General features: G+C 45.5%; 1 protein-coding gene and 1 long non-coding RNA gene across 4 annotated transcripts in view; one reads left to right on the top strand and one right to left on the bottom strand.

Moving 5' to 3' along the window:
* Positions 1-26855, top strand: part of kiaa0586 (KIAA0586 ortholog) — a 934633-nt gene that overhangs the window by 449909 nt on the left and 457869 nt on the right. For all 3 annotated transcript variants that reach the window (XM_072489245.1, XM_072489251.1, XM_072489243.1), the window contains one exon: positions 23597-23869. In XM_072489245.1, coding sequence (XP_072345346.1) covers positions 23597-23869 — 273 coding nt within the window. The remainder of the gene's footprint in view (positions 1-23596; positions 23870-26855) is intronic.
* Positions 1-26855, bottom strand: part of LOC140399780 (uncharacterized) — a 101199-nt gene that overhangs the window by 56935 nt on the left and 17409 nt on the right. Inside the window, exon 2 of the long non-coding RNA XR_011937871.1 lies at positions 7942-8039. This is a non-coding gene — a long non-coding RNA (uncharacterized lncRNA). The remainder of the gene's footprint in view (positions 1-7941; positions 8040-26855) is intronic.

Below are 26855 nucleotides of genomic sequence, written 5' to 3'. Positions count from 1 at the left end.
CCTGGGCCAGACGGGATATACCCAAGGTTACTACGGGAAGCGAGGGAAGAGATTGCTACACCGTTGGCGATGATCTTTGCATCCTCACTCTCCACTGGAGAAGAACCGGATGATTGGAGGGAGGCAAATGTTGTTCCCCTGTTCAAGAAAGGGAATAGGGAAATCCCTGGGAATTACAGACCAGTCAGTCTTAAGTCTGTGGTGAGCAAAATAATGGAAAGGATTCTGAGAGATAGGATTTATGATCATTTAGAAAAACATAGTTTGATTAAAGATAGTCAGCATTGCTTTGTGAGGGGCAGGTCATGCTTCACAAATCTCATTGAATTCTCTGAGGATGTGATGAGACACATTGATGAAGGTCAGGCAGTGGATGTGGTGTATATGGATTTCAGTAAAGCATTTGATAAGGTTCCCCATGGTCGGCTCATTCAGAAAGTCGGGGGGGCATGGGATCATGGAAATTTGGCTGTCTGGGTACAGAATTGGCTGGTGGAAAGAAGACAGCAAGTGGTAGTGGATGGAAAGTATTCCGCCTGGAGGTCAGTGACCAGTGGTGTCCCACAGGGATCTGTTCTGGGACCTCTGCTAATGACTTGGATGAGGAAGTGGAAGGGTGGGTTAGTAAGTTTGCCGATGACATGAAGGTTGGTGGAGTTGTAGATAGTGTCGAGGGCTGTTGCAGGTTACAACAGGACATTGACAGGATGCACAGCTGGGCTGAGATGTGGCAGATGGAGTTCAACCTAGATAAATGTGAAGGGATTCATTTTGGAAGGTCGAATTTGAATGCTGAATACAGGGTTAAAGGCAGGATTCTTGGAAGTGTGGAGCAACAGAGGGATCTTGGGGTCCACGTACATAGATCCCTCAAAGTTTCCACCCAGGTTCATAGGGTTGTTAAGAAGGCGTACGGTGGGCAGCACGGGGGCGCAGTGGGTTAGCCCTGCTGCTTCACGGCACCGTGGTCCCAGGTTCGATCCCGGCTCTGGGTCACTGTCCGTGTGGAGTTTGCACATTCTCCCCGTGTCTGCGTGGGTTTCGCCCCCACAACCCAAAGATGTGCAGAGTAGGTGGATTGGCCACGCTAAATTGCCCCTTGCAAAAAAATGAATTGGGTACGTCTAAAAAAAAAAAAATTTAAATTAAAAAAAATGTTTTTTAAAAGGCGGCGTACGGTGTGTTGGCTTTCATTAATAAGTGGATTTAGTTTAAGAGCCGTGAGGTTTTGCTGCAGCTTTATAAAACCCTGTTTAGACCACATTTGGAATATTGTGTCCAGTTCTGGTTGCCTCATTATAGGAAGGATGTGGATGCTTTGGAGAGGGTGCAGAGGAGATTTACCAGGATGCTGCCTGGACTGGAGGGCATGTCTTATGAAGAAAGGTTGAGGGAGCTAGGGCTTTTCTCACTGGAGCGAAGAAGGGAGAGAGGTGACTTGTTAGGGGTGTACAAGGTGATGAGAGGCATGGATAGAGTGGATAGCCAGAGACTTTTCCCAAGGGCAGAAATGGCTATCACGAGGGGACATAATTTTAAGGTGATTGGAGGAAAGTATAGGGGTGGTGTTAGAGGTAGGTACTTTACACAGAGAGTGGTAGGTGCGTGGAATGCACTGCTAGTGGAGGTGGTGGAGTCAGAGTCATTAAGGACATTTAAGCGACTCTTGGACAGGCACATGGAAGGCAGTAAATTGAAGGGGTGTAGGTTAGGTTGATGTTGGATTAGGATAAATGGTTGGCACAATATCGTGGACTGAAGGGCCTGTACTGTGTTGTACTGTTCTCTGTTCTATATCACTGCTCTCGCTCCTGAATCATGGAGTTGTGGTGAGCTTCTCTTGCAAGAAAGAAGCAAATTTGCCTCTGACAGTCTTGAGTTGGTTAGAGAATGTCCCTGTCATTTTGGAATTGCTAGTATGAGGTGGTTTAGCTTTGAGGTGTGCAGAAGTGAGAGTGATGTGTGTGTGAGTATCAAGGATGTGTAACAAAGTGTGGTGCAGTGATTGCAGGCTAGAATCAGGGGAATAAAGTATTGTGTGTAGTGGGGAAGGAGATGTGAAAGAGTAAGAGAGAGCAGAGTTGCTACTTCGGCAATTCTGGTGAGAACTTCATTCAACATTGCAACCATGCCTTGAGAGTTAGGCACCAGACATTCATGCTCTCTGTGATGTTTCCCAATAGTGGCAATATTGCTTTGAATTTCCTTGAGAATTCTGACTAATGAGGAGTTCATTTAAGCAGAGTCTTGTCATACATAATTGGTCTGGCTTTATCAATGTGTTATTGAACATTGATGGTACATGCTGGGATAACTTCTAGATTGAGTCTGAAAAACCACTTACTTTATTGTATCTTTTGTCTCTCAAAGGCACGCAGATCACCTTATAGGAGTGGAATCCTGGAGCAATAAATCCAGAGAATATAATCTGGCAATACTTTAATTGTTAATTCAGTTCTGTGCAAATGACCATGTCCCCAGGGTTTGAAGCAGGGCTTCTGCCTCAGGCACAAATAGATACGGTGCTGTTCTGTCACATGATGACAGAGTAGGTCCCAGAAATATTTTTTTTTTTGACCTCTTATCCTCCAAAATCCTTTCATTAAACTTGTACTCTTATTCCTTGCATTGTTATCAAACTACATTGCATCACTTTTATGCCTGTTAATTTGCAGCTGTCACCAATTTGCACATTCCATTATTGCTTTGATAAAGAGTTACCCTGACTCGAAACATTAGCCCAGTTCTCTCTCCACAGATGCTGTCAGACCTGCTGAGATTTTCCAGCATTTTCTCTTTTTGTGCCCATTCCATTAACCTGCCTTTAGTCATTTCGTAGCACAGAACTTCAGTATTGCCGAGAAAAGAGACATTCTTTCAAATCTTTTCACCTTGCACTTGTCAGTACAGACTCAAGAATGCCAAATTTCAAGGGGAACATCAATACCTCTTGAGAAATGGGGTGCAGATTTCTGGAAAGTTAGCTTTGATTGGTCAATACATTGCCAAGGCAAATGCTCCAGGGAACTATTGATTCTCATGCTTTAGTTTATTTAAAAAGGTGCAATGCCTGAACGTGTTCATTTTTGCCTGCAGTGGTTAGGCCCCTGCATATGAATATATGTAGCTTCCAGCAAGCATGGAAAACAGTAGTTCCCTGGTGCTTTCGCCATGGCAATGTCTTGGCCAATCAGAGCTAACATACCACTAATTGGCACCCCATTTCTTATGCATATTGTTCCCTTTGAAATTTGACATTCTTGCGTCTGTACTGATACACACAAGACAGAAAGCTTTGATAGCATACCTCTATTTTTAGCAAAAACTATCTTTCAAAAATCTTTTATCTTTCTCCTTGCTGTATGCCAAACTCGTGACGTTTGTGTCATCAGAAAATGTTATTGCAATGCTCTTTATTTCTGAGTTATCTAAAATGATGAGAAGAAAATTGGAACCAGCGTTCCTCTTCTCTGATCTAAGCGACATACATTAACCCTTCCACTTGGCTTCCTGTTTGTCAACCAGCTTTTGTCTATGCAATTTTGTTACTTCTTACGCTACACATCGTGTCTTTTTATTGCTTTTTTTATTTGTTCATGGCACATAGTTATTGTCCATTCCTAGTTACCCTTGAGAAGGTGGTGGTGCACGGCTTTCTTGAACTGCTGCCGTTCTGGTGTAGATACACATTATTAAGTGAGGTGTTTCAGGATTTCGACACAACAATGATGAAGGAACAGTGCTACATTTCTGTGCTTTGGGGGGGAGGGGGGATGTTGCAGGTGATGGTGTTCCTGAGCTGTTTTTCCCCTGTTCTTCAAAGCAGTAGACCATGCGAATTTGGACGATGCTATTGTTGTAGCCTTGGCAGGTTACTGCAGTGCATCTTGCACACAAAAAGATAGGAGTAGGACATTTTACCCCTGGAAATTGTTCCACCATTCCTGATCTGCAACCTAACTCAAATACTCGCCTTTGTCCCATATCCTTTAGCATCTTTGATTAATATGAATCCATCAATCTCAGTCTTAAAATAATCATTGTTCTTGCTGTTTGTGGAAGAGTTCCAAATTTCTACCGTCCTTTGTGTTTTCTAATTTCGCTTCTGAGTTCTGTCTCATATTTTTTGATTATGCCCCCAGTTCTGGATTCCCCAACCAGTGTAAATATTTTCTCTCTACATACTTTATTTGTTCAATTTAATTTCTTGAAAATTTCAAAGAATAACCCCTTCATCTACTAAATTCAAGGGAATGCAATGTGTATGTCCCCTTACTTTGGTCCTTGGATTTCGAGGACAGTGTTTAATGGAAGCAACAGGTGTCTTGCCCGCTGTACTGAGACCAGCAAGAGCACCACAACAACTCTTTTAAGGAAGACCTGCCAAGTTAAATGCCACTTACGCACTAAAATGGGCAGCAGTGGATCTTCCCCGGGATGAAGGACCCTGGGAGAAGACGTCCTGCTGAATGAGAGCTACTGGTCTATCGACTCTGTTGAACTGCAACACCACCAGGGTGATGGTGGCTGCTGTTGGGTACATGACCCACCTGAGGCCTAGTGCTGTCACTGGATTCCATGCCACAGGTGAGTGATGGTGGGTAGGGGGTCATGGAGGAATGTGGGTCAGCAGCAAGGGCAGGGAGTGGCTCTCAGTAGCATCCCATCTCCTGATGCCAGGTCCTTCAATTAGGCACTGAGTGCCTTGGAATGAGGGACACGACGAGGAGCTGGTAAACAACCCCGCATGGTTTGCTTGTTGTGCTCTCTGCATGGTGAACCACCTTCCCACCGTTATGTTAATACTAATGGAGGTGAATCCCTTAAGTGGACATTGATTACCTCCTTAAGGGCCTCAATTAGCGATGATGCAGAAAGACAGTCCATAGGGTCCCCACCCACTACCTCCCACATGATCAAATGCCCTCCCGCCATCAAACTCACCATAGGGGACGGCATTAAGTTCCTCCCCAAGTATTTTGATTAACTTATGTTGCTATCCCTCCAAGGGCAATGTATCCTTCCTAAGGTTTGGCACCCACAATTGCTTACAGTTTTGCAGGTGTGCTCTAACCAAGCCTTTGTATAACTGAAGAATGACATTTATCTGCTTATATTCTAGCACTCTAGATATAAAGGCCAGCATTCCATAACATATTTGATTGTTTTCCATTCCTGTTTATGATATTTTAATGAATCATGTACCTGGATTCCCAACTCTTTTTGGACTTCCTCTGTTTCTAGCTATTCACCATTAATAAATTACCCTATCCTATACCTTTTCCATCCAATACAGATGACCTCACATTTATTAATGTTAAAATCCATTTACCACCATTTCGTCCATTCACTTAATCTATTAACATTGCTTTGTAATTTTATGCTTCCATCTGCACTGCCGACAGTGCTGCCTAAATCCCAGAAGCTCTGACCATAATCTTCCACCCCTTCCTTGATATGGAATGGTTCTGGAGAATAGGAGCATTGCAGATATTGCACCTCTCTTCTCCAATCTCCAACTTGGGCCTGTCTCAATTAATTCCAAGTGTTCCAGAGAACCACTTGCAATAGCTTCTCTTCCCACCCTTACACTCTTAGGAATTTCTCAAAGACCTATGTTTGTCCCCCTCCTCTTCTGCATTTATATTTTTGTTCTTTTTTTTGAACAAATCTACTGGAGGCATTTTCAAATATATACATAACAAAGAAGAAAAAACACCAAAAACCAACCGTGGCAACAGAAAACAGCCAAAACATCCTTACACCCCACCCAATCTCCCCAAACCAACTCCCCCCACTCTACCCACTGCCACCCCGGCGCGTGGCCTTCTTTTTTAAACTTTTAACCCAACCCAAATAGAAAAAAGAACCCCTCCCCCTGCTGACGACTCAATACTCCTTAAAGATGTCGATGAACGGCTCGCACATCGAGGTGGTCACTTCCTCTGCGCCCTTAATGGTGAACTTGATTTTCTCTGTGTGCAGGAACTCTGCCAAATCATTCACCTACACCCCCGCACTCGGCGGCTCCAGGTCTCGCCAGCACAACAAAATCCGTCTCCGGGCTATCAGGGAGGCAAAGGCCAAAACATTGGCCTCTCTCCCCACCTGCAATCCCTGATCATCTGACACTCCAAATATTGCAACCTCAGCACTTGGAGTCACCGTTACTCCCCAAATCTTCGACGTTATATCTGCAAATCCCATCCAAAACCCCCTCAACCTCAGACACACCCAAAACATATGGTCATGGTTTTCCGGCCTCCCCGCACACTGCCCACACCTATCGTTCCCCCCCCTAGAAAGAACCGACTCATCCTGGACACCGTCATGTGGGCCCTGTGCACCACTTTGAACTGGATTAGTCTTGCATACGATGAGGATGCATTAACCCTTCACAAAGCCTCACTGCATACTCCAACCCCAGCATCTCACCAAAACTCCTCCTCCCACTTACAACTGACCTCCTCCACTCGGAAATTCTCTCTCCAACAATTCCCCATATATAGCCGAAACCCTGTGCTCTCCTATTTCCTCCTGGGGCAGGGGATTGTCCTGTAGCACCGGGGCTGGCAGCGTCAGAAAGGAAGACATCACCTTCCTCATGAAATCCTAACCTGCTGATACCTGAACCCATTCCCCTTCGGCAACTGATATGTTCCCTCCAGTTCCTCCAGGTCTGCAAACCTCCCTTCCACAAATAAATCCCTAAAGTATCCTATCCCCACCTGCCGTAACCCCCGGAACCACAATATTTTTCTTCTTGACAACATTATGGGAAGGCAGTGTCGGTTACACATATATGCTGACAACATTGACCCTCATCCCTAACTCTTGATCCACAGCTGTCTCTGTGTTGTTTTAACTTCTAACTGTAGAGTAAAGGGTTAACGTGGGATGAACATGATGCTGATGAGCTGACGATGTAACATCACAAGATTAACTAAGAACTGAAGCGGCATAAGTTCCAAACTCATGCAGAGGCCCCAATATGTATATTGTATGTGTAAATAAAGAGTAATGGTTTTAACAAACTAGTTTCGAGCAGCTTACTTGGGGGAATAGACAAGCCCCAAAGAATCCAGTGTGGACCTTGAACAGATGACAAAATATGATGACACCTTGAATAAGCAACTACTGACCTGGCAAGCCAATATGAATAATGGCCTGGATTTTAGGCCTGATAAAATCGGACACTCCAAATTAAGAATTGGACATTTTAAATCAAACCGCAGTCAAATCCAAACAGAATGGTGGGTACTTGGTCAAGTTTGAATACACTAAGCACACAAACTGCCAGGATATGTCTGGACCTGTCTTGTCAATCACCCATCAGGAGATAATCGGCTCCATTCATATGGATCAATTTGTTTTGGGTTACCCAGATCGAGCCAGACTTTCTGGCACCCAGTTACCTTATATGGTACCAGGTTATGTGCGGACAACACAACCGGAGATGGACACCTAGGGGTGGATCACTGGTGTCCTGCTGAGTGGCCATCAACAATTCCATTGGGTATTGCGACCCCCTCCCGAGACCTCATTGACTGAGGGCCAGAGAACTTTCTGGAGAGGCACAAAAGGAGGGGGATAAAGGTAGACCTCCCGGAACGCACCCTCGCGACCCACCTTCGCAACAAAGACCCTGAGGAAAACGAGACTCAGAGAATCGGACCCGTGGCACGACTGAGTCCATCGGCACAGGTAGAATTATGAATCTTAGGATCTTTTAGTAATATTTGGGGATAATTTAAGGGTAACTGATTTTACTATTTGTTAAATAAATTTGGTTGAATTTTATACCTGTGTTGTCCTTTGTTTACCTCACCAGTAAAGATATTTGGGTAAAACTTTTGATTAATGAACTGGCCGAAGTGTCTGAAGTTGTCCAGATAACAGATCATTGAAAGAAAGACCAAGAGGAACAGATTCAAAACTCACCGAAAAGGTGGAACTTCTTGGGTGTATCAGATTCAAGCTGAGCCACAGACCTGGAGACCAGACAGCAGTGAACTAGGACTCGACACAGCAAGCAGCACCTGTGAAGCAACAACAATCCCAGGGTTCAGTAAAAGCATGGAATCCACACTGCCACTCTGCCGAACCATTTCAAAGTACTGAAGGCTCACAACAGACACAGAACTGGGACAACTGAAGAAAGAGGTTCCCAATTTATAACTGCTTTTGGTTAGCACAAAAAAGATCAAAAGGATCAGATCAGTGCCTTAGTCTATGCAGTGGATCTAATGCAGATGACATGATAGCAAGTCAGGAAGTTGATGAGACTTCTACTTCTTACACGTTTTAACATTTGCAGAAGTTTAATTGCAGAAAGGGCAAAATTTAACAAAAGGAAATAAAGCCCCCCAGGCATAAGCATGGATTTGTTCTTCAATGATCTAAACAGGCTGGCTGTGATTATGGAATCCTAAAAGAGAAACTGATTTGTGATGAAATAGTAGTTGGGGTCCTAGATGAAGCATTATCAGATCTCTTCCAGACTAGAGAGGATTTAACATGAACAAAAGCAACACAAATCATGAGGCGAACTGTGCTCAGAAAACAAAACTGGGCATTTGTTCAGCGAGAAGGCAAGGCCGTGTGGGGACAATCGAGTGAGACCATTCAGTGGCCAAGATTTTCCCCACTCATGGCGGGTTTAATTGTGGGTGGGATGGGAAAATGTGGCTTGAGTTGAAAAATCAATTTCCCATGGGCATGGAATGATGGTGGTGAGGTAGCACCGGCAGTCATGGTGGGTTACTATTCTTGTCAGTGGCCGATATGAAACCTAACCAGAATTGTCCTCCCTAGTCGAATTATCTGCACCACCAGTGGCATATCTGTCTGGACCAGAACATGTCCGGACCAATACGATGTGCACATGTTGCTACTCACTTGCAAGAAAGCCTGGGGTATCTTGCTGGTATTGGACGATGGAGGCCACCAATAACCGTGGACCCTGGAACATCAGGTGTAGCAATGGGTGGGATCATCAAACGCATGGAATGTTTTGCTGCAGCAACTTCCCAAGAGCTGGATCTTTTCACTGCAGGCAGATGGCTGCATGAAGTGCCGTTGGGCAGCAATGGAATATGCTGGGTGTGAATTAGACAGGGAGGAGAGGAATGAAGAGATGAGATGGGTGTGAAGGCCTAGTGGGAGGCAGGGAAGGTTGGGAGTGGGCAGGTGGAAAGAGAGAGATGCTGCGGGAGTGTAGAATCGGTGAGCTAGTATGGAGCTGGAGGGTGGGAAGATCAATGGTGGAGTGACGGTAGTGGGGATGGGGCCTGCAGGTGTGACAGACATAAGGCGGGGGTATGCAGCTGTGAACATTATGGAGGAGGTGTGCAGGTCTGAATGGGCATGAGAGAGTTTGCAGCTGTGATTGGGCATGGTGGGCGGGGTGTGCAGGCGTGAACGGGCATGGGGGGGGAGAAGAGAAAAGGGATTCAGAGGGAGGAGTCCATGGTGTCATGATGAATCCGTGGGGGGGGGGCAGACTGAGGGAATTGTTGACTGGAAGGGATGATAAGACTTAAAAGGGGCCAGAGGGAGCTGGTAGGGTGAGGGATCGGTAATAGCGAGTGAGGGGGTGCTGAGGATTGTTGGACGGGATACCGATGTAAAAGTAGATTTTGGGGATCGGCAGCATTATTTCATGTGTAGAGGGATGTTAGATTTAGACCTCAAGGTCATTATCAGAAACAGAACAAAGATATGCCACAATTGAAAAGGAAGCGTTGGTAGCAATGTGGGCAGGTGACAAATTCTCAGACTGCGTGATGGGATTGTGGTTCAAAATTGAAACAGACATGAGCTACCAGTCAAGGCACCTCAGAGACTAACCCTGTGAATTCTGAGAATTTGGGGGAGATGTAGATAAACGTAAATATTATAGTGATAAAGACTTGTGGGGAGGGAGTGGAAATTAATAGATTAAAGGGTTAACATCAGAAGCACACAATGTTGATGTAATGATGATAGAAGGAGCAGAGGTTGCATCCTCGTGTAGAGGTCCTAATATGTATGTCGTAACTCTAAATAAGGAGCAGTGGTTTTAACAAACTACAGTCCTGAGCAGTTCATTTGGGAAGAATAGACAAGCCCCAAAAGAACCCCGTCTAGACCCTGAAAACACCTCAAAACTGCAAAACACAGGTGGTTGCTTACCCACATTAACTCTTGGTCAAGCAACATCTCATTTTAGGGCAACACGGTGGCACAGTGGTTAGCACTGCAACCTCACGGCGCCAACGTCCCAGGTTCAATCCCGACTCTGGATCACTGTCCGTGTCGAGTTTGCACATTCTCCCCGTGTTTGCGTGGGTTTCGCCCCCATAACACAAAAGATGTGCATGGTTGGTGGATTGAACACGCTAAATTGCCCCTTAATTGGAAAAAATTAATTGGGTACTCTAATTTAAAAAAAAGCAACATCTAATTTTTAAAATTTTCATCCTTGTTTTCAAATCCCTCTGTGGCCTTTCCTCTTCCTAAATTCGTCACCTCCTCCAGCTCCACAACCCTTTCAAGCTATCTGTGCTCGTCTAATCTGGCCTCTTGATGGATTCGCAATTATAATTGATCCACCATTGGTGGCCGTATCTTCATTTGTCTAGGTTCTAAACTCCTGAATTTCCTCCTCACACTTCTCCCTCTCTCTACCTCACTTTCCTTCTTTAAGACACTCCTTAAACCTACCGCTTTGACCAAACTTTTAATCATCTGCTCTAATATCTCCTTCAGTGGCTCAGTGTCACAACTGTTTTACAATGCTCTTGTGAAGGGCTTTGGCTTAGTTCTTTATGTTAAAGGCGCTACGTAAGTATAAGTTGTTGTTGCCTGACAACATAAGCTTCAATTTCTTCACTTGCCCTCAACAAACTCCATTCTCACCTCACTGATTCTGTCCTCTTCCTTGTGGCTGAAGCAAACCATTTGCAACCTCAACATTCTATTTGACCCCGATCCCCATATTCTTATCACCACTGAAGGTGCCTGCTCACACTTCTGTAATATCCCTTGTCTGCCCCTAATTGAGGTATATAAGATGTTAAAAGGTATTGACAAAGTAGATGGAGTGCGGATGCTTCCTCTGTGGGGCATTATAGAATGAGAGGTTATAGTTTTAAGATAAGGGATACAGATTTACAACGGAGATGAGGAGAAATTACTTCTCTCAAGGGGTTGTGTACCTGTGGAATTCACTACCCCAGAGTGCGGTGGATGCCAGAACTTTGAGTAAATTTAAGGAAGAGAGAGACAGATATTTAATCAGTAATGGGTGAAGGGTTATGGAGAACGGGCAGGAAAGTGGAGTTGAGGCCGAGAGGGGATCAGCCACGATCATATTGACTGGCGGAGTAGGCTCGAGGGGCTGAGTTGCCGAATCCTGCTCCGAGTTCTTCTGCTCTAATGTAGCCTATCCGATGCTGCCACTCTTATTAATTCAGTTGTCTCCTCCAGGCTAGAATATCGCAATGCTCTCCTGGCTGGCCTCCAATCCTTCGCCGACCAGAAGCTTGAGTACATTCAAATTTCTGCTGCTTGGATTCTAATTTGCACCAAGTCCCAATCTGCCTTCCTGTGGAGATCGTGAAATTGAAATACTTTTTCACTCTTAATTATCATAGAATTTACAGTGCAGAAGGAGGCCATTCGGCCCATCTGAGTCTGCACCGGCTCTTGGAAAGAGGACCCTACCCAAGGTCAACACCTCCACCCTATCCCCATTATCCAGTAACCCCACCCAACACTAAGGGCAATTTTGGACACTAAGGGCAATTTATCATGGCCAATCCACCTAACCTGCACATCTTTTGGACTATGGGAGGAAACCGGAGCACCCGGAGGAAACCCACGCACACACGAGGAGGATGTGCAGACTCCGCACAGACAGGGGGCAGCACGGTAGCCTTGTGGATAGCACAAATGCTTCACAGCTCCAGGGTCCCAGGTTCGATTCCGGCTTGGGTCACTGTCTGTGCGGAGTCTGCACATCCTCCTCGTGTGTGCGTGGGTTTCCTCCGGGTGCTCCGGTTTCCTCCCACAGTCCAAAGATGTGCAGGTTAGGTGGATTGGCCATGATAAATTGCCCTTAGTGTCCAAAATTGCCCTTAGTGTTGGGTGGGGTTACTGGGTTATGGGGATAGGGTGGCGGTGTTGACCTTGGGTAGGGTGCTCTTTCCAAGAGCCGGTGCAGACTCGATGGGCCAAATGGCCTCCTTCTGCACTGTAAATACTATGAAACTATGAAACAGTGACCCAAGCCGGAATCGAACCTGGGACCCTGTAGCTGTGGAGCAATTGTGGTATCAACAATGCTACCGTGCTGCCCCAAAGTCGGGCCTCTATTCAGAAATAAAGCATCAAAGTTTGAACTTTTAAAATTAATTGACAGCTAAAAGTGCATTTTTATCCCTTGACTCGGCACTGCAAAACGTTCTCATTCTGTCCAAAACAGTTGCTTCTATTTTTCTTTCGTGCCAAGGAGATTGTTAAGATTATAGCTGCTACTCTTGTGTAGAAAGATGATGTCAAGTTACTTAAAAATAATCCGCTGAGGATTATTCAAATGTTCCCCATGTACTTGTATTAAAACATGGATATTTTGAAAACTCACTTGTGGAAATAATTTTATATTCCACCATTCATTTTGACTATTCTGTATTTCTGGACTTCAGAGATTTCAGATACGGGTGCTGTTGCTTAGCTGCACTGGTGAATGTATAATTACTTGCATGATATTCCATTCTCTTTTCGTAGTATCACTGTGGGTGCACCTTCACCAAGTGGCATTGCAGGGGTTCAAGAAGGCAGCTCACCGCCCCCTTCTCAAGGGCAATCAATGAACAATAAATGCAGACCGAGCTGGTGACCCCCACACCCTGTGAAAGAATTTCCAATTTACTTTAAAAACATGTTATTTTGATTTACTGCCCTATTAAAACAATCTTTTAAAATCAAACGTGGCTAGAGAAGCATCGCTTTGCTATCAACAAATGCACAATGGAACAGTGACTTGCAAGATCCTTTCTGTACACTGATTAGTAATTATACATTCACCAGCTCAGCCACGCTTAGTCACATTATGGATGCATTTGTGCTATTGATTGGAGGCATAAAGGTACCCTTCAGTAAGATTCTGAATGCTGAGCACTGCTTTTGATCTATTGGCACTTGTGATGTTGAAATTCAGCATACCTGTTTTTAGTCTGTATCAAGCAGCACTAAATCCTAAAAATCCTAAAACATGTAACCAGGGGCGATTGGGAAACAGGAAATTTTCTAGGCTAAGTGAGAGAGTGGAGGGGTGAGGGGCGGTCAGGTCAGTTGGCTAGACGGCTAACATGTGGTTTAGAGTAACACCAACATTTCATCTGACCCCCAGAATGGCTAAAGTAGACTTGGAGCCTGCCTCCTCGCCTTGATCCATAGCAAACTCGTGGCATAAGCCGTGGTTCACCAACCCTTGAGGATACTACCGAGAGACGAACAACAAAGAACAAAGAAATGTACAGCACAGGAACAGGCCCTTCGGCCCTCCAAGCCCGTGCCGACCATGCTGCCCGACTAAACTACAATCTTCTACACTTCCTGGGTCCGTATCCCTCTATTCCCATCCTATTCATGTATTTGTCAAGATGCTATCGTCTCTGCTTCCACCACCTCCTCCGGTAGCGAGTTCCAGGCACCCACTACCCTCTGCGTAAAACACTTGCCTCGTACATCTACTCTAAACCTTGCCCCTCTCACCTTAAACCTATGCCCCCTAGTAATTGACCCCTCTACCCCGGGGAAAAGCCTCTGACTATCCACTCTGTCTATGCCCCTCATAATTTTGTAGACCTCTATTAGGTCGCCCCTCAACCTCCTTCGTTCCAGTGAGAACAAACCGAGTTTATTCAACCGCTCTTCATAGCTAATGCCCTCCATACCAGGCAACATTCTGGTAAATCTCTTCTGCACCCTCTCTAAAGCCTCCACATCCTTCTGGTAGTGTGGCGACCAGAATTGAACACTATACTCCAAGTGTGGCCTAACTAAGGTTCTATACAGCTGCAACATGACTTGCCAATTCTTATACTCAATGCCCCGGCCAATGAAGGCAAGCATGCCGTATGCCTTCTTGACTACCTTCTCCACCTGTGTTGCCCCTTTCAGTGACCTGTGGACCTGTACTCCTAGATCTCTTTGACTTTCAATACTCTTGAGGGTTCTACCATTCACTGTATATTCCCTACCTGCATTAGACCTTCCAAAATGCATTACCTCACATTTGTCCGGATTAAACTCCATCTGCCATCTCTCCGCCCAAGTCTCCAAACAATCTAAATCCTGCTGTATCCTCTGACAGTCCTCATCGCTATCCGCAATTCCACCAACCTTTGTGTCGTCTGCAAACTTACTAATCAGACCAGTTACATTTTCCTCCAAATCATTTATATATACTACAAACAGCAAAGGTCCCAGCACTGATCCCTGTGGAACACCACTGGTCACAGCCTTCCAATTAGAAAAGCATCCTTCCATTGCTACTCTCTGCCTTCTATGACCTAGCTAGTTCTGTATCCACCTTGCCAGCTCACCCCTGATCCCGTGTGACTTCACCTTTTGTACTAGTCTACCATGAGGGACCTTGTCAAAGGCCTTACTGAAGTCCATATAGACAACATCCACTGCCCTACCTGCATCAATCATCTTTGTGACCTCCTCGAAAAACTCTATCAAGTTAGTGAGACACGACCTCCCCTTCACAAAACCATGCTGCTTCTCACTAATACGTCCATTTGCTTCCAAATGGGAGTAGATCCTGTCTCGAAGAATTCTCTCCAGTAATTTCCCTACCACCGAAGTAAGGCTCACGGGCCTGTAGTTCCCTGGATTATCCTTGCTACCCTTCTTAAACAGAGGAACAACATTGGCTGTTCTCCAGACCTCCGGGACATCCCCTGAAGACAGTGAGGATCCAAAGATTTCTGTCAAGGCCTCAGCAATTTCCTCTCCAGCCTCCTTCAGTATTCTGGGGTAGATCCCATCAGGCCCTGGGGATTTATCTACCGTAATATTTTTTCAGACACCCAACACCTCGTCTTTTTGGATCTCAATGTGACCCAGGCTATCTACACACCCTTCTCCAGACTCAATATCTACCAATTTCTTCTCTTTGGTGAATACTGATGCAAAGTATTCATTTAGTACCTCGCCCATTTCCTCTGGCTCCACACATAGATTCCCTTCCCTATCCTTCAGTGGGCCAACCCTTTCCCTGGCTACCCTCTTGCTTTTTATGTACGTGTAAAAAGCCTTCTGATTTTCCTTAACCCTATTTGCCAATGACTTTTCGTGACTCCTTCTAGCCCTTCTGACTCCTTGCTTAAGTTCCTTCCTACTTTCCTTATATTCCACACAGGCTTCGTCTGTTCCCAGCCTTTTAGCCCTGACAAATGCCTCCTTTTTCTTTTTGACGAGGCCTACAATATCTCTCGTTATCCAAGGTTCCCGAAAATTGCCGTATTTATCCTTCTTCCTGACAGGAACATGCCGGTCCTGAATTCCTTTCAACTGACACTTGAAAGCCTCCCACATGTCAGATGTTGATTTGCCCTCAAACATCCGCCCCCAATCTAGGTTCTTCAGTTCCCACCTAATATTGTTATAATTAGCCTTCCCCCAATTTAGCACATTCATCCTAGGACCACTCTTATCCTTGTCCACCAGCACTTTAAAACTTACTGAATTGTGGTCACTGTTCCCAAAATGCTCCCCTACTGAAACATCTACCACCTGGCCGGGCTCATTCCCCAATACCAGGTCCAGTACCGCCCCTTCCCTAGTTGGACTGTCCACATATTGTTTTAAGAAGCCCTCCTGGATGCTCCTTACAAACTCCGCCCCGTCTAAGCCCCTGGCACTAAGTGAGTCCCAGTCAATATTGGGGACGTTGAAGTCTCCCATCACCACAACCCTGTTCTTTTTACTCTTTTCCAAAATCTGTCTACCTATCTGCTCCTCTATCTCCCGCTGGCTGTTGGGAGGCCTGTAGTAAACCCCAACATTGTGACTGCACCCTTCTTATTCCTGATCTCTACCCATATAGCCTCACTGCCCTCTGAGGTGTCCTCCCGCAGTACAGCTGTGATATTCTCCCTAACCAGTAGCGCAACTCCGCCACCCCTTTTACATCCCCCTCTATCCCGCCTGAAACATCTAAATCCTGGAACGTTTAGCTGCCAATCCTGCCCTTCCCTCAACCAGGTCTCTGTAATGGCAACAACATCATAGTTCCAAGTACTAATCCAAGCTCTAAGTTCATCTGCCCTACCCGTAATACTTCTTGCATTAAAACATATGCACTTCAGGCCACCAGACCCGCTGTGTTCAGCAACTTCTCCCTGTCTGCTCTGCCTTAGAGCCCCACTGTCCCTATTCCCTAGTTCTCCCTCAATGCTCTCACCTTCTGACCTATTGCTCCCGTGCCCACCCCCCTGCCATACTAGTTTAAACCCTCCCGTGTGACACTAGCAAACCTCACGGCCAGGATATTTATGCCTCTCCAGTTTAGATGCAACCCGTCCTTATATAGGTCACACCTGCCCCAGAAGAGCTCCCAGTGGTCCAGATAACAGAAACCCTCCCTCCTACACCAGCTGTTTAGCCACATGTTTAGCTGCTCTATCTTCCTATTCCTAGCCTCACTGGCACGTGGCACAGGGAGTAATCCCGAGATTACAACCCTAGAGGTCCTGTCTTTTAACTTTCTGCCTAGCTCCCTGAACTCCTGCTGCAGGACCTCATGCCCCTTCCTGCCTATGTCGTTAGTACCAATATGTACAACAACCTCTGCCTGTTTGCCCTCCCCCTTCAGGATGCCCTCTACCCGTTCGGCGACATCCTGGACCCTGGCACCAGGGAGGCAACATACCATCCTGGAGTCTCTTTCACATCCACAGAAGCGCCTATCTGTGCCCCTGACTATAGAGTCCCCTATTACTATTGCTCTTCTGCGCTTTGACCCTCCCTTCTGAACATCAGAGCCAGCCGTGGTGCCACTGCTCTGGCTGCTGCCTGCCCTTTCTGGTGGTCACCCATTTCTCTGCCTGCACCTTGGGTGTGACCACATTTATATAACTGCGATCTATGACGCTTTCCGCCACCTGCATGCTCCTAAGTGCATCCAATTGCTGCTCCAACCGAACCATGCGGTTTGTGAGGAGCTCCAGTTGGGTGCACTTTCTGCAGATGAAGCCATCCGGGACGCTGGAAGCCTCCCGGACCTGCCACATCTCACAGTCAGAGCACTGCACCCCTCTAACTGACATTGCGTCAATTAATTAAAATTAAAAGTTAAACATTTTTTTTTTATATATATATATTTTTTAAGTTACTGTTAACTATCTGTTTCCTGCACGAAGTCTTACAACACCAGGTTAAAGTCCAACAGGTTTGTTTCGATGTCACTAGCTTTCGGAGCGCTGCTCCTTCCTCAGGTGAATGAAGAGGTCTGTTCCAGAAACACATATATAGACAAATTCAAAGATGCCAAACAATGCTAGGAATGCGAGCATTAGCAGGTGATTAAATCTTTACAGATCCAGAGATGGGGTAACCCCAGGTTAAAGAGGTGTGAATTGTATCAAGCATGGACAGTTGGTAGGATTTCACAGGCCAGATGGTGGGGGATGAATGTAATGTGACATGAATCCCAGGTCCCGGTTGAGGCCGCACTCATGTGTGCGGAACTTGGCTATAAGTTTCTGCTCGGCGATTCTGCGTTGTCGCGGGTCCTGAAGGCCACCTTGGAGAACGCTTACCCGGAGATCAGAGGCTGAATGCCCTTGACTGCTGAAGTATTCCCCGACTGGAAGGGAACATTCCTGCCTGGTGATTGTTGCGCGATGTCCGTTCATTCGTTGTCGCAGCGTCTGCATGGTCTCGCCAATGTACCACGCTTCGGGACATCCTTTCCTGCAGCGTATGAGGTAGACAACGTTGGCCGAGTCGCACGAGTATGTACCGCGTACCTGGTGGGTGGTGTTCTCACGTGTAATAGTGGTATCCATGTCGATGATCTGGCACGTCTTGCAGAGATTGCCATGACAGGGTTGTGTGGTGTCGTGGTCACTGTTCTGAAGACTGGGTAGTTTGCTGCAAACAATGGTTCGTTTGAGGTTGCGCGGTTGTTTGAAGGCAAGTAGTGGGGGTGTGGGGATGACCTTGGCAAGATGTTCATCGTCATCAATGACGTGTTGAAGGCTGTGAAGAAGATGACGTAGTTTCTCCGCTCCGGGGAAGTACTGGACGACGAAGGGTATTCTGTCAGTTGTGTCCCATGTTTGTCTTCTGAGGAGGTCGGTCCGGTTTTTCGCTGTGGCGCGTTGGAACTGTCGATCGATGAGTCGAGTGCCATATCCCGTTCGTACGAGGGCATCTTTCAACGTCTGTAGATGTCTGTTATGCTCCTCCTCGTCTGAGCAGATCCTGTGTATACGGAGCGCTTGTCCATAGGGGATGGCTTCTTTAATGTGTTTAGGGTGGAAGCTGGAGAAGTGGAGCCTCCTCATGATTCCAGAAGTTGGGGTCCCACAGGCAGTCAGGAGAACGACTTTCTGATGGCCTTCCCTCAAAATGCCCTCTGCCTCGAAGAACTACCTCATGTGTTCAGTATACTGGCTCCAGTCTTCCAGGCCTGCATCAAAGGTTTCTAGCTTACCGAACAGTGGCTCCTGAACCTTTATGCCCACGCATTCCGGAATTGTAAATGACCGGGCGGCTTAGCGGTTCCAGAAGCGAGTCTGGAATTTCTATTTGTCCTCATTGCCAGTTTAGTAACTTGAGGAAGTCTGTGGTAGTAGAGCAAAGATTTACAATATACAATATACTGCCCATGGCAGAAGCTCTCTCCCAGTCCAGTCCTTTGTGGGAGAACTAAGCACACCAGACCCTGCCTGGGCCAACTTTTATTTGTAGTCTTTAACAAACATCCAGCTGGATGGCCTCCGCCCTCTACCTGGGAAGCTCATACTCCATGAGTCCCATGAGGACGTCAACAATGGTTTCCCCGTGGTCCTCGCGTGGGTTATAACACTTGTTTAGCAAGATATTTGGGACATCCCAAGATGGTGGTAGCCATTGCATAGACACAGGTTTGCTTTTTCTCACTGGCAGTGTTTCCTCTCAGTTGTTATGCTTTCACTGCAAAGAGATGGAGGGTCAGGCTACGTTTATGGAAATTCACTTTGAACAAACAGGAGTTCAGCAGTATATTTTAATTTTCTTTCTGCTTCATTTACACCTGAAAACAAAGGCGGGAATATGGTGTTAACTGTGGGCAGACTTTGTTCTCTGGCTTTTTGGGCAGAATGTTAGAGAGGGAGGGGTGGGGTGGGGTGGGGGTAGTCGTTCTCAGAGAGACAAAAGGCTGCCGCTCTTGTGATCAGGAAAAAAAGCTGTTATACTTCTCTGCGAGCTACTAGGCAGAACACAGAAGGGAGGACAGTCTCTGATCAAAGAGACACTTCCCATGGCAATCTAAAGACTCCAGTATATTTACCCTGGCAAAGCTGGGAGGAGAAATTGCCAGAATGAGCTGGACTACTGGTTTGGATAATCTTCAAAACCTGAGGGAAGCACCACTGTTTTCAGGTGTGAACGTATTGCACCTTGATCCCTGTAAGACTTAACATGAGGCTCCCTGTATCCATGGTAACCAAGCCACCGAAGCTTGTTGTCAACACAGCGGATAGCCCAAAGGATGACTTAGTGAATCCTACACTGTTCTATGTGGGAAAAACATTCAGGAAACAAGATAAAACCCATTCCATCAATTATGTTTTCTAAATATATCTCAAAAAGGTTCAGATTGACGACGTATACAAAACATTACTGTCCAGATTTAGCTGCAGTATATAATATTCCGTTGAAAGATTGAACCTAACAGCTGCTGTTGTGGTTGCCATGGAGGAGATTTCATCTCCTAAATTTGCACTGCTTTGTTAGACTGCTAAAATTTGTAAAAGTTGCAGAATTAAGAAGCAATATGGCATAATTCCTTCTGTCCCAACATCCCCTGTAGAAATATAGTTTTGAATGATTAATGTCGCATTCCCGTCACTGTAATAGGTTCAGCGATTTTATGTGTGGGTCTAGGGGATTATATTCAGCACAACCTGTTAAGAAAGTATTATTTTTTTTTAGACAGATCAGTGGATGTAAATCTAATGCATGCAGGTTTGCATTTTTGAGCTATTGTTGTTAGTTCTATCTTTTGATGTGATGAGAGAAAAGCATCCATCATCTGGGTAAAAGATTTATGGTTGCAAAGATTAAGGTTAATGGAATTAGGGTGACAATAACAAACTGGATTGATGTAAATCTAATAGCTGGTATTAAGGGTGGTTTTTCAGAGTGGTTTGCTAGTGTTCCATTTCTGGGGCTACTTCTATTCAATTTAGACATTGATGATTTTAGATGTACTACAAAGTAGTGGTGGGACAATTTTCAACTGATACCAAAAAGAAGGTCTAGTTAATTCTTTAGGAGACCGAAGGAGGTAGTTATGATAAGACATGGATTAGGGTTAGGGTAGCATATGAAATTTAATCATTGTAAATATGAGTTGATGCATTTGGGGGAAAAATTTAACCGCAGTAATTGCACTCTGAATGGAAATAAATTTGGAATGCAGTATTACAGACAAGGCTGGGACAGTCCTGAAACTATTGTATACTTTTCCTTACTCTTCAGAATAAGTATGTTTTTGGAAAGGCAAGTATATATGTTTCTCAACCCCTGAGAGTGTGTTCAATTTTTAAGATAATCAGCAGCAAGCTTTTGTGGGTTTAAATAAAGTGGATTATTTCTTAACACATTCACCTGAAAGATCTAAATGCCACATCACTCATTCTCACACTCTCTTAAACAGTCATGCACACACAGACACACGCACATTTGAGAAAGATTCAGTTCAAGAGGGTAGTACATTTTGGCAAGTTGTAAACAAATGAATTGTTGATAGTTCACATGTTTGGCACATTGTAGGCTAAGCAGCTGTTATGAGCCTGTTGAAGAAGTTAGTTCACTCTGAAAAGGTAGTCTAGGTGGTTTCCATAACAGGATCACATATCAGCACTGTTGCAGCATTCCCTCGAGGGGGGTGGCTTTTTCAGCAGATCATAAAATCGGTTACTTGTTGTTTATTTTTAAATGGTAAGTCAAGTTTCTGCTTTGGTGAACTCTGAAAATGAACATCTGGGGAGACCTCTAAGATGTCACATATCCAGGTTTTTAAAACCGGTATCGATGCTTCTGCCTTGGTTTGCAGCTGGTGTCCTGTAGTTGGTGTTCTTTGCAGACTTCCCAGGTTCTCTCTGCTTCTTGGGTTGATACGTTTGTTATCTGCACCTAGTTCTGGTCACAGGATGGCACGTTTCATTGTCTTCCATTGTCCACATACTGGGTTGGAGCCAGGGTGATTGATACACAATGGTGAAATGATTTCAGTTACGATTTGCTCACTGGAAGATGTTATTTGATATACCGCCATCATGGCTCCGACACACCCGGCAGCCAGTATCTATTAGATCTCTTCCAATGAGCTGGTAACTTTTCACATGAGAAACCCGTTTGCATTTGAGAATGTTCCAGAGCATTTTCAAACATGAGTTAATCCTTTGTGCAGAAGTTGCAAAAGTCACTTGACCCTTGGCATCCCTCTTGGTGGTCTGTTCAGTGTCCATTTTTTAAAGAAAAGACATGTGCAGAAAATTATATACTGATTGTCGTCCATGTTTAAAGTTATAAATAGGACATGTCTTCACTGGACAAGGCAGACTGTTTCATAGGGCATTAAAGACAACAGCTCAAGATGATATGGCTTCACAAAAAACTTATGGAATTCTAGGTTTTACCTTGACATGTAAAATATATATTTTATTTTTTTATTTTTTTAATTCTCCTCCATTTTCACATTTTCTCCCACATTTACATCCATCAACAATAAACAATAATCAGCAAGATATGTCAGTCCCCATAATAACAACAACAATCCCATCTACCCACCAACCCCCAAACCTCAACCCGCATGTTTACATAAACAAATGACAAAAATAAATCAGGGATTACCCGTAGTCACCCTTAATCTTACACAGCTCCCACCCCCCACCCCCCCACCCCAGGTCTCCAGCTCCTCCCGTCCACTGCCTCTTGTAAAACTCCTCCCCCTACCCTCGGTTCCTTCCCCCCCAACTTTCCACCCCGGCTAGACCACTCGGACCCTGTTCTGCCAGGCTCCGATGGCCGCAGCCCCTCCCCCCACCTCACTCCCGTTCACTGGCTGGCACACACCGGCCAGCGTGGAGGCCCCCGCCCGGGTCCCTTTCCCACTTGCCCGGCCCCAGGAAAGGACATGTAAAATATAAAAGTCAAGGGGTAATGACGAGCCTCTATAAAACCTTAAGACCTCAATTAGAGTACCAAATGCAATATTCTGTTCCACGCTGGAAGAAGGACATTCAAGGTTTCAAAAGGGTGCAGCACAGACTCATTAGGAGGGAACCTGGTTTGAGAAAATACAAATAAGAAGAAAGACTTGTGGCGAGACCTTGTGGCGGTTCTCACCGGTGGGATCTTCCGGTCCCACCCTGTCCACAGGATTCCCGATGGCGTGGGGTGGATTCATTGCGAAATCCCATCGACAGCAGCTGGACCAGAAGATCCCGCCACCAGCAAACAGTGGGCTGCCTCCCGCCACTAAGAAACATGCGGGAAGGCCAGAGAATCTGACCCTTAGAAAAAATAGGTTAGAATAATTTACTTGTGGATACGGTAAATAATGTGAAATAGTTGTTCAAACATTATAGTTTACTGTGATTTACCATTTTTTTAAACAAGAGGTGAGTTACAGTACTCTAGTTATCCATAGTATTCAGGGTACTCATTTAGAACCAGGAGCGGGATTCTCCGATATCGGTGCGATGTCCGCCGACCGGCGCCAAAAATGGCGCAAATCAGTCCGGCATCATGCCGCCCCAAAGGTGCCGAAGTCTCCGCATCTTGAGCAGCCGAGCCCTCGAGGGGCTAGGCCCGCGCCGGACTGATTTCAGGCCCGTCCGTGGATCGGTGGGCCCCGATCGCGGGCCAGGCCACCGTGGGGGCACCCCCCGGGGCCAGATCGCCCCGCGCCCCCCCCAGGACCCTGGAGCCCGCCCGCGCCGCCGTCCCAAAGGTAGTTCAATCCACGCCGGCTGGCGTGGGTTGACAGCGGCGGGACTTCGGCCCATTGCGGGCCGGAGAATCGCCGGGAGGGGGGCCCACCAACCGGCGCGGCGCGATTCCCGCCCCCGCCGAATATCCGGTGCCGGAGAATTCGGCAACCGGCGGGGGCGGGATTCATGCCAGCCCCCGGCGATTCTCCGACTCAGATTCTTTTTTGAAAGCTTGAAGTTTTTTGTTTAAATTTGATACTTGATAAAATATTGAAAAATGCACATTGGAATATTGAAATACTCTGTACAGAAGCCCTGTTTTGTTAAAAATAAGACTGAAATTTTGAACGATTGCATTCTTATCCATAAATAAACAATTTCCCTTTTAGGATGAAATTGCAAAGAAGAGTTTTCTTCAGAAGGTTTCATCAAAGCAAAAAGAACAGGAGCTGAGTTTTATGAGGAACGGAGGTGATGTCAAGGCTATCAAATTTAACAAAGATGTGAAGGATAAAAGCCAAAATAAAACAGAGTTAACAACAAAGAGATCCTTGAGCGCAGTAAGAAATCTACCGCAGCATTCTAAGGTGCCTTGTAGAAGCGAAAACCTGAGAAGCAAGGCTGTCATGCAGTCATTGCAGGAGAAGGAGGAGAGATCAAAGGTGAAAGTTATAACTATTATGAGGTGTATGTCGTTCAATTTTGTACCCTTATGTTAAAAAAATTTAATTCAAAGATCCAGTTTAATGATCCGTTTTTGTAGAAACACAGCATGAAAATACTGTCATATTAAGTATGAGTGCCTTATCACAATTTGTTCTGCAATACTTTTAAAACACATTGTTAAAAGAAGTACTGAATACACAAATTATATAATAGTGAAAATCATAGGGCACAATTTAATGTAAATGAAACATGAGTCCCATGTCGAGCGTGTTTAGCCAGGTGTTTCCCAGCTGTCAGTGCCGAGAACGATCCCACTATTAAACGGGACTCTGTTCCATTCCTGGACCCCGGCAAGTAATGCTCTGCTGAGGCCACACAGTCCCATTTCCTGCTCAGTTCGCCAGTACAGGATGAGATCGGGGCACCCCCCTGTGGCCTCCCGACCCCCCAACGTCCCAATAAGGAGGCCATCGAGCCCTCCGCACCCGACTTCATAAGGGCAGGGGTCCTCCGGGCCTGATCCCTGGCACAGACATGATCCCTGCCACCTGGACATCTGCCACCCTAGCAGTGCCACCAGGGCACCATTGGCAATGCCACAGTGCCTGGGTGGCATTGGATTTCCAGGGTACCACCCTGCCCAGAGCCTAACCAGCCAGAGGCCGCAGATTGCCTGGGAGACTCCCAAGTGACAGTACACCTGGTCCACATTTGTGGAAACCAGTGCTAAAGAGCGCCCACTCAGGGTCTCCGAGGCAAGGCCTTTAGGTCCTGGGCACTGTGTAGATCTGGCATAGATATATTCAAGTGGGACTAACTGCTCACTAGAATATGCAAATCTGGATCCCAACCTCAGTGGCCTTTTGCGATATTTACCGTCCTTGTTGCGCCTGGGCTGGGCACGGCAAAGCCATTAGATCGTGCTCATAATTTTAACTGAATTATTTTGGAAAGCTTTTTTTTTAATTTCTAATTCTTGGTTGCTGTTGAATGGTTCCACAACTACCAATATCACCTAATTAGTGATTGAGCCTAGAGAGTTAGGCATTTTTTTCAATCCAGATGAGGGTGAGTCAGGTGCATGTACGCAAATGTTCATGCCACTGGCTGGCGTGCTGGTATGTACCTCAAGGCCATTTTCCTGGAGGCGGAATTGGGGGTCGGCAGGGCTGCCCACCCACAAGCAGCGAGTAGCTAATTAAACTGGGTAAATAGCCTTTTAAGGCTTTTTGACCGAGGCAACTGGGATTTTCATCAGAAACTAGGCCAGCTGGTATCAGACAAGGTAACTGAAGCTCCAGGGAACCTTTAAAGTCACCTGTAGCTGCAGGTTTCCCTGCAGAGGTGTGCCTCCTCCACAATGGTGGCTCGTTTTCTGAGGGACATTTTTTAAATTTAAAGGTTTTAAAACTTGGAAAGTGTGCCTCACCTTTGACCTGGAGCGCCTCCTGAGAGCCTGCATCCATTCTTAAGTGGATGGTGAGCCTACCCTCTGGTCACTAATTGATCAATTTGGGGGCAGGCGCACTGAGGTGACTCTTTCACATGCAGTGCAGTGTTTAACTCCATTTGACCCCAGCATCAAGGTCTGGACCCAAATTCGTGCCCTTGAATGTCAGTAGGCTATTTAATCACGAGGACCATTAGAATGGAGCCTATTGCTGAGCTCACCTGAATCACTGAAGGAATTACTCATTTATTTCAACCAGACACTTCACCTCAATTCTAAGGGAATGCTGCACTGCCACAGATATTGCCCTTTGAATGAGACATTGAACTGAGTTCCCATTGTCGTCCCCCAGAAGTTGAGGTGGATATTAAAGATCTCATTATTTTAAGAACAGCAGAGAATTTTTACAGGTGTCATGACCTGTTCACCAAACAAAAATAGATTATCTTGATTATTCGTCACATTCCAGAGATGAGGGGTTTGTCTTATGAAGTGAGGTTGAGCAGTTTAGGCCCATAGTTCCCCAGTTCAGAAGAATGAAAGGAGATCTAATTGAAGTGTAACAGATGATAAAAGGTTTGACAAAGTAGACGTAGAGCGGATGCTTCCTCTTGTGAGAAAGTCTAGAATAAGAGGACATAATTCTAGGATAAGGGCTAAGCAGATTTAAAACAGAGATGAGAAGAAATTATTTCTCTCAAAGGATCTGTGGCATTCACTACCGCAGAGTGCAGTGGACGGCAGGACCTTGAGTAAATTTAAGGAGGAGATTAGACACATTTTTAATTAGTAATGGGTTGAACGGTTAGGGAGAACGGGCAGGAATTGAGGCCAAGAGGAGATCAGTCATGACCGTATTGAATGGCGGAGTGAGCTCGAGGTGCTGAATTGTCTACTGCCCCGAGTTCTTATGTTCATTGATGTGAGATTCACTGTGCCACAATGATACTATATTTGGATAAATCACTGCACTTCAAAGTATTTCACTGAGAGGTTCAATGTAAGTCATTTTATTGCTCACAAATGTCCTTTCCAGATGAACCCTGGCTGATTTTTCTTAGCCCCATGGGGAAGAGACACTGTGGTCAACTGTAGAGCTCTATTTACTGTCAGCCGAGTTCAGCCAACAAAGCACTGGTTGAGGATTCAACTTATGTTGTTTAATACTGGGCATATCTGCCAGCGGCTTTAGTCGAATATTCCTATTCATATTTTACATTGTTGAATAAGATTTTTAATTGATCCATTGCAGAAACGAATCATAGATGTACACTTCAGATGACAATTGGAGTCATTCATCTCTGCTACTTGCATTGGCAGACAATGAAAGTGTTCAGTTGAAAAATTGACTTTATATTACATATCTATTCGTATAGATAGTGGGAAGAAAAAATTGGAGATTTAAAAATAAGGCTAGAAATTAAAATGGGTACATATTTCACAGAAGCTTACAAAGTGTAGAAAGTCTTCCAATCTTTCACTCCGTTACCTGCTGCTGCTACCAGGAGATCTGCTGCCATGTTATATCACGC

Source organism: Scyliorhinus torazame, chromosome 2 (genome assembly GCF_047496885.1).
Source record: "Scyliorhinus torazame isolate Kashiwa2021f chromosome 2, sScyTor2.1, whole genome shotgun sequence".
Classification (NCBI taxonomy): domain Eukaryota; kingdom Metazoa; phylum Chordata; class Chondrichthyes; order Carcharhiniformes; family Scyliorhinidae; genus Scyliorhinus; species Scyliorhinus torazame.
The sequence above is the reverse complement of the archived record's forward strand: the minus strand, read 5'-3'. Positions and strand labels throughout refer to the sequence as shown.